The 8716-nt window shown below is 49.0% G+C and overlaps 1 protein-coding gene across 1 annotated transcript; it reads left to right on the forward strand.

Moving 5' to 3' along the window:
• The first annotated feature begins 7267 nt into the window (after positions 1–7267).
• On the forward strand, positions 7268–8710 carry LOC119283602 (zinc transporter 9-like). The gene is made up of 3 exons (XM_037563080.1): positions 7268–7998; positions 8106–8255; positions 8333–8710. The coding sequence occupies exons 1-3, from the start codon at positions 7369–7371 to the stop codon at positions 8636–8638; spliced, it is 1086 nt and encodes a 361-aa protein (XP_037418977.1). The 5' UTR covers positions 7268–7368; the 3' UTR covers positions 8639–8710.
• Positions 8711–8716: the final 6 nt, after the last annotated feature.

Here is an 8716-nt window from a genome sequence, read left to right on the forward strand (position 1 = left end):
AGCCTTGACTAATTCTAAACTGTTGAGAGAAAACTTTTTCTTCCGAAACTCCCGGAACGTCGCCAAGGGCGATTAGGGTTTCACGGGTGGAACTCGACGGCGCGCGCCGATCTCCGGCGTGGCGCACATGATCGTGATCCCGAGGATGGCTTCATCAGCGGGGCATGGCCATGGGAAGGAGCCCCTGTCGCCGGGCGCAGCAAGGGCGAAGCTGGCGGAGGCCCTGGATAAACTGGACATTACTGAAGAAGAGGCGACGCCGCTGGTTCTCGATGATAGAGAAGAAGGTCAGCCGGAGAAGTGGATGATAGCGGGGAAGGTTCTGCACCGACGTGTTCTACACATACAGACAATCATCAGCGCACTTCGGCCGGCATGGGGTAACCCTAAAGGTCTGATCTTTAGATCGGTAGAGGAAAACACGTTCGTGGCTGAGTTTGCGAGCAGGAGAGATCATGATCGAGTTTGGGAAGGTTCGCCTTGGCATGTAAGTAAAAACGCCATCGTCTTGTCGGAGTTTGATGAATGCATGTGGCCTTCTGAACTAAGCTTTAGCAAGATTCATATGTGGGCAAGGGTCATCAACTTGCCCTTCAATCTACGGGGAGAAAAGTGGTGTGCTGCAATAGCTCAACAGATTGATAAGCAAGCTTCTGGGGTGCAGTTTGATCATGTTAATGGCTATCTCAGAGCTAGAGTGTCAGTTGATGTGGACAAACCGTTAAGGCGCTGGATCTTAATTGAGTCAGCGAGGAGGAAACAGACGGACCTGTATGACATCCAATATGAGAATGTTCCGCACTTCTGTTTCTCATGCGGAAGGTTGGGCCATTCTGATTTGCATTGTCCGACCCCGGGGACTCGAGATGCCAATGGGGACCTCCCCTTTGGAAGAGGACTGCGGGCGCCGGAAGATCGCAGAGCGCCAAGTGCTAGCGAGAACTCGTCTCGAGATCAATCAAATAGTCAAAAGAACAAAGCTGAGACAAGAGGTTCAAGTAATGTAGCTGAGAAAGGAGCTGAAGTTAATTCTCCGGTTAAGAGCAAAAATCTAAATAAACACAAGGGAGGCCCGCAGGAGAAGAAACAAGAGTACAGGAGGGTTATACCCTTGCTGATGGAAAAGGCACACGACCCAGAGGATGGCCAGGGGGCGTTGCAGAGGTGCTTTCGGAATCCTCTGAGAGAAGTGGTGAAGGCGAGAGGTTGCTGAAGAAGAAGAAACCTACCCCCGTCAATTCCGGGGAGACGGCAGAGGCTGCAGCGTAGCCCTGCCGGGCACAATGAATTGCCTCAGCTGGAACTGTCGCGGGCTTGGGAACCCAACGACAGTTCGCAAGCTTCGCGGTGTGGTGAAGCAAGAAGGGCCCGGTCTCTTATTTCTGATGGAGACTAAGATTGCGGCAAAGAGGGTAGAAAGTCTGCAAAATCTTCTAGGCTTTGCGGGCTGTTTTGCAGTTGATAGTGATGGTCTAAGCGGTGGCATTGGTCTATTCTGGACAAGTGAGGTTCAGGTGGATCTTCAGAGTTTCAGTTCGGGGCACATAGACGTGATGGTGCAGAATAATAATCTGAATTGAGATAAATTGAGATTTACGGGGTTTTATGGGGCCCCTCGAGCAGCAGACAGAGACCATAGTTGGAGATGTCTTCGGACTTTGTTTTCTATCCAACATCCGGCTTGGTTATGCGTAGGGGATTTCAATGAAACACTGTATGCTACGGAACATTTTTCGCTCGCTGCCCGGCCTGAATGGCAGATGCGTGCGTTCCGTGAAGCAGCTAATGATTGCTTGTTCCAAGATATGGGGTGGTCTGGGACAGAGTACACTTGGGATAATGGCCAAACAGGTGACGATGATGTCAGGGCCTGACTTGACAGAGCGTTTGGGAACCCAGCATTGATCCAGCTGTTCGGGCACTCAAGAGTTCGGCACATAAGTACTACGGACTCCGACCATTGCTTGGTCCTGGTCGAACTCCGCACGGATGTGGCCGAGTGGAGAAGGGGAGGGAAGCAGTTTCGCTATGAAGATGTATGGCAGACACATGCAGACTATGATAGTGTTGTCTTGAATAATTGGCAAAAGGGAGCTGGTTTGCATGGTCTGACTGGGGTGATTAATGTGCTTAATACCATGCAGAGTCCCTTATCTACATGGGGCGCACGTGAGTTCGGCAGCCTGACGGTGAAAGTGAGGAAACTTCGACAGAGGTTGAACCAGCTTAGGAGCCGCGCGGGCAGGAGAGGTCCAACTGATGAAGAGAAATCTATAGTCAAGAAACTACGTGAAGCACTTCATCAGGAGGAAATTTGGATGCGCCAGAGATCTAGAGTACCATACTTGCGTGAGGGCAACAGGAATACAAATTTTTTTCACGCACAAGCAGCTCAACGTAGGAGAATGAACAAAATTGAGGGACTTGTGCGAGCTGATGGGTCGGTATGCCAGTCCTGGGCAGATGACCATGAGGAGGTACAACAGTTCTACACAACTTTGTATATATCTCAAGGAGTCAGACCCCTTGATGAACTGCTGGACTTGGTTCCAAATAGGGTGATAGCACCTATGAATGCACACCTAGATAAGCCATTTACGGCAGAAGAGGTGAGGGTGGCGCTGTTTCAGATGGCCCCATCCAAAGCACCCGGAGTGGACGGATTTACTACGGGATTTTTTCAGAGGCACTGGCCACTGTTGAAAGATGACATAACCCCGGCAGTGTTGAGTTTTTTGAAGGGGGGCGAGCTTCCAGAAGGAATGAATGACACATCCATCACCCTCATCCCAAAGGTTCGGCATCCACAAAGAATAACCCAATATAGACCTATTTCTCTTTGTCCTGTGTTGTACAAGATTGCAGCAAAATGTATTGTTAACAGGATGAGAGATTTCCTTGACGACCTTGTAAGTGAGGAGCAAAGTGCTTTTGTGCCTGGGCGCCTCATTACAGATAATGTTCTTATTGCTCATGAGAGTATCCATGCAATGAAGAAAAGGAGAAAGGGAAAGAATTGGGTATGTGCTGTCAAGCTGGACATGATGAAAGCTTATGACCGCGTCGAACGACATTATCTTCATGTGATCATGACCAAGTTGGGCTTCAGCTCGTCCTTTATCCGACTGATTATGAAGTGTGTAACATCAGTGCGGTTCGCGGTTCGAGTGAATGGGGAGTTGCTGCCGTTTTTCACCCCCTCTAGGGGATTCAGGCAAGGATGTCCCATGTCACCTTATTTATTCCTTTTGTGTGCCGAGGGCTTTACTACACTCTTAAACAGATATGGTGGAGTGTATGCAGACAAGGGGATTCGAGTGTGCACCCAGTCACCGTGGATTAATCATCTACTGTTTGCAGATGATAGTCTTACCTTCAAGCAAGCTAAACTGGAGAGTGCAGAGCGTCTAAACAACATTCTCAGGATTTATGGTGAGTGTTCGGGACAGTGTGTTAACAAAGAGAAGAGCTCCATCTTTTTTAGTCCAAACACTCCAAGTCCAGTGCGAGCAATGGTGAAAACTGCGATGGGTATATCAGTTGAGGCATTCAATGAGAGGTATTTGGGCCTCCCCACAGCAGTTGGACAGATCACCTCAGACACCTTTGATTTCGTTGGAGAAAGGGTGAGGTCAAAGTTGAATGGGGGTACAGAAAGATTTGTTTCTTGCGTGGCGAGGGAAGTGCTTATCAAGGCAAGAGCACAGGCGGTGCCAACATACACTATGAGTTGCTTTAAACTCATGAAAAGTGTACAAAAACATCTCCTCACCGATGGCAAAATTCTGGTGGAGCAGTTCTATAGATCGAAGATCTCTACATTGGATAGATTGGAAGTCCTTGTCGCTTCCAAAGATTAGAGGAGGCATGGGATTTCGTGATCTGGAATGTTTCAATATTGCATTGTTAGGGAAACATGCATGGAGGCTTATCACCAGCCCGAACTCGTTATGCTCTCGGGTGTTGAAAGGCCGCTATTTCCCGAATACAGATTTCATGCATGCTACTGTTCCGTGTAACGCCTCGGCTACCTGGCGAGCGATCGTTGCCGGGAGGGCGGCACTGCATACTGGCCTGCTAAAACGGATTGGCGATGGCTCGTCCACGCGCGTGTGGCAGGATGGATGGCTACCAGGCAAGCTTTCACTGCGGCCCAATGCACAAATCGGTACAACACCTATCAATCTTGTTTCAGACCTGATCGATGATGTGACTTGGTCTTGGGAAGCTGGCCTTGTTCGAGAAAATTTTATACCACCGGATGCTGATACTATTTTGAATATTCCACTCAGACAAGGAGGTGGTGATGATTATTGGGCTTGGGATCATGAGAGATCGGGTTCCTATACTGTGAAGTCAGCGTATCGTGCTCTAATGACGCATAACGAGCATTCAGCTCTAGCGGAAGGGGCGACTACAGAATCGTCAGAGAATAATAAGCAGTTATGGACTCGTCTTTGGAGGCTCAAAGTGCTACCTAAGGTGCGTGTGTTCTGGTGGAGGGTCCTCCGTGGCATTCTTCCAGTGGAGAGCACACTACAGTATAGGCATGCTGCAACCTTAGCACGATGTAAGGTGTGCAAGGGAGATGATGAAGATTTGATGCATGCTTTGATCAAGTGTTCACATGCTCAAACTTTTTGGACAGAAGCTCGAAAATGGCTGCAGGTCAAGCTACCGGAGTTACACCCTATGACTTGGTGTAGGGATATTCTTTGCGACTCTCGGTTTCAGAGAGTGACCGGGCAAAAATTGTTACTATCATGTGGGTTGTTTGGACCTCTCGCAATAATATAACGCATGACAGAGCAAGTATGAACCCGGCGCAATCTCTCAAACGTATAAGAGAAACTCTTGCCTTGCTGGAGCTTCCCTTGGAATAGACGAAGGTTCTACCTGGCTATGGCTGGAGGCCACCTGATCAAGGCTGGACAAAGGTAAACACAGATGCTAGTGTTTCGGTGATTGAACACAGAAGTGGAGCTGGAGGAGTGGCACGGACTTCCTCGACCTTCTTGGCTGCCTGGAGCAAACCCTACCCCCACATCACGGACCCGTTGATAGCTGAGGCGTCTGCTTTGCGAGATGGGGTGATATTCACACAGCTTCGAGGCTTTTCGCAAGTGCTCATGGAAACAAATTGCTTAGAATTGGTTCAGCTATGGCACTCGTGACGGTTTTCGCGCTCCATTGTAGCGCCGCTGTTATTAGAAATAGAAGAGCTAGCCTTATCTTTTCTATCTTTTGATGTTCAACATGTATCGAGAAACTCCAATATGTCGGCCCACTTGTGTGCTAAACATGCTTGCACCTTGGGGATCACCGGCTGCTGGATGGACTCCCCCCTAGCTTCCTCATGACCAGCGTTTTGGCTGATCGTGCGGGAACCGAGTATAGTTGAATAAAGCTCGAAGTTTCCCGCAAAAAAAAGGAAGATATACAGGCAATCGGGAAAGAGATACTTTCCTTCTTTTGCTATAAGGAGATATACATGCAATCGGGGGAGATATACTTTTATATTTTAGGGCTAAAAAGGAATTACGAGGAATTAAAAAATTGGACCTTACTCTATAAAATTTTATCAGAAAACAAATACATCCTATATAAAGGATTAGATGGAATACCAAATAATTGTTTAATAATAAGATAATGGGTAAATCATGATGATTGTATATAAAAACTTTCTATAATTTTAGCCTACGATCACGGGTCAGTCTAATAATGCTTATGCTCACGTTGCAATCCACGTGCAATTATCTAGTGTAGTTCAAATATGTGGAATTCTATACCTGATATAATGTGCGAAAGTACTCTTTTGGCCCCGAACTCAAATGAGCTTGTGATGAACAGTTAAATTCAGAAAAAATAAATAAATTCAAACAATTCTGATTTTTCTGTTGCAAACAATTATAAATGTTTTGAGTGCTTGTAAATTTCATCATGAAATGACATTTGTGGAAGTTAAGGCAAAAAATACAGAATCATCACTCTAAAATGCTTTTGGAAATAACATTTTTAGAGTATCAATTTTGTTTTGCCACGGCTTCTACAAATGTCCTTTCAAGATGAAACTTTCCAATCACTCACAACATTTGCCAATGTTAGTCACAATTTTTTTTTTGTTTTTTTTGTTTTTTCAACTATTTCCATTTTTACTGTTAACCCAAGTTCATATGAGCTCGAGCTAAGAAACTTCATGTCCATATAATATGGTGCATTCAGGATTTATGCATAAATAAGGCCGTGATACTTTTGAAACATATCCAACGTGTTAGTTTGTTACAAATATGCGTCCGGGGATATAATCTACTACTCTCTCCTATCCATATTAATTGTCGTTAATTTAGTACCAGACGTGCTACCAAGTTTCCAGTTACTTGGTCGAACAAAGGCACCACGAGAATTTGTTTTTACTTATCCTAGATAGGTTACAATCCTATGACCAGATTATCCTTCTGCTAGTTTTATATGCTTGTTAATCATATCTGCATACACAAATGACGGCACTCTTGCCCATGTGAGATGTGACGGCACCGGCGGGAAAATTGCAGCCCATCTTGTTGGATCTCCAATGTAGTGTGGAGTGAGCCCGAGAAATCCGAGGCGTGAATAGACTATGCTACCTGGTAGATCAATAGCTTGCGAAACACAGTCAACCATGTCATGCCGTGCCCTCACGGTGTCGACACCCTCACTGCATCTCAACAATCTTTTGTTTTCTGCACAGATCACATCTCAGGAGAAAGAGTATTACTGCACCAGCACAGGCTGCGGCCTTGACCAGATGCCCAAGTTGACATTGGAACTTTGAAAGATGCTCAAGTTGAGCATTGTTAACTCTAGGGAAGCCATTTGTCCAACCGTCAGTGGCTCCAAAGCCATCCAATCATGGCTCAGTAGGAAAGTGTGAAGCGGCGGAAGAGAGCTGGTGCTGCATCTGCAACTCTGCATGCATGGTGGCCAACTGCGGGCATCTTGGACGCAGAAATGGCGAGAGATCGAAAGTGCTTAGCATCCATAACAAAAGGGTAAGGTGGTGCGCACATAATATTACCCAAAAGTGGCGCGCTGCAACCTCTCATGCACCACATGCGTATATACTGCTAGATAGATAGATATATAGATGAAAAGTTGCATGACGTGAATGGCAACTCTAAAGTTTCCCCCTGTTGACATTGGGAATATCGGCTTGCTGTTCATAATATCCGGTTCTTGAGAAAGTCTCCACGCGAATCGGATACGTTCACACCGATATAATATCTCATTTTACTAGGTACACTGGCTTGCAGCTCTGTACTGGTATATAGGCGTGCGTACGTCGTCTCTCCTGCCGCTCATCACCGTTGTTTAGCCTCCGACGACTAGACCATGGCAGCAGCCGCCAGTCTCAAGCTCGCCGCCCTGTGCCTGCTCTTCCTCGTCGCCGTCTCCTCCCTCCCCCTGCTCGCCCGCGCCGAGTGCGAGTGCGAGGCCGGCGGCGAGGAGGAGGAGCAGGACAAGGCGGGCTCGCTGAGGCTCAGGATCATCGCCGTCTTCTGCATCCTCGTGGCCAGCGCGGCGGGCTGCGCCATCCCGTCGCTGGGCCGGAGGTTCCCGGCGCTGAGCCCGGACAGGGACCTCTTCTTCGGCGTCAAGGCCTTCGCGGCGGGGGTCATCCTCGCCACCTCCTTCGTGCACATCCTCCCGGAGGCCTTCGAGCGGCTCGGCTCGCCCTGCCTCGTCGACGGGCCGTGGCAGAAGTTCCCGTTCGCCGGCCTCGTCGCCATGCTCGCGGCCATCGCCACGCTCGTCGTCGACACCATCGCCACGGGCTACTTCCAGCGCGCCGCGCACGCCAAGAAGGCCGCGGCCGTCGTCGGGGCCGACGACGTGGAGGCCACGCCGGCCCATCACGCGCACGTCGGTCACTCCCACGGCGTGTCGGCCGTCGTCGCGTCATCGGCGGCGGCGTCCGACGACGGCGGCGCGCAGCTCATCCGCCAGCGTGTCATCTCGCAGGTGCCGATCCATGCATCCATTCCATTTCATACTACCGCAGTGACTAAGCTGTTGCATCGATCGACGCTTACTGTTTGTACATGCATGTACGCGTGCTTGATCTGAAGGTGCTGGAGCTGGGGATCATAGTGCACTCGGTGATCATCGGCATGTCTCTCGGCGCCTCCCAGAGCACCAGCACGATCAGACCACTCGTGGTCGCGCTAACTTTCCATCAGTTCTTCGAGGGGATAGGGCTCGGAGGATGCATCGTTCAGGTACGTACATAGCAGGTCCGTAAACTGAGGTAGATAATGCAGGCTGACCGTCGGTAAATGAATCAAACTTCTGACAGGCCAAATTCCGCCTGAAGTCCGTGCTGCTGATGGCGCTCTTCTTCTCACTCACCACGCCGGTCGGCGTCGTGATCGGCATCGGGATATCCTCCGTCTACGACGAGAACAGCCCCAACACCCTGATCATCCAAGGGATGCTCAGCGCCGCCACCGCCGGAATCCTCAACTACATGGCCCTCGTCGACCTCCTCGCGGAAGACTTCATGAACCCTAGGGTGCAGGGCAACGGAAGGCTGCAGGTCATCGTAAACCTCTCCTTGCTGCTTGGGACGGCTCTCATGTCCATGCTTGCCATATGGGCCTGAGATATCGTCCTCACCTGAAAAAAAATCGTTTTCAAGAATTTCTCTTGTTCTTGTTCTTGGTTCAGTCATCTTGTGTGT

This window comes from Triticum dicoccoides, chromosome 1A (genome assembly GCF_002162155.2).
Source record: "Triticum dicoccoides isolate Atlit2015 ecotype Zavitan chromosome 1A, WEW_v2.0, whole genome shotgun sequence".
NCBI lineage: Eukaryota > Viridiplantae > Streptophyta > Magnoliopsida > Poales > Poaceae > Triticum > Triticum dicoccoides.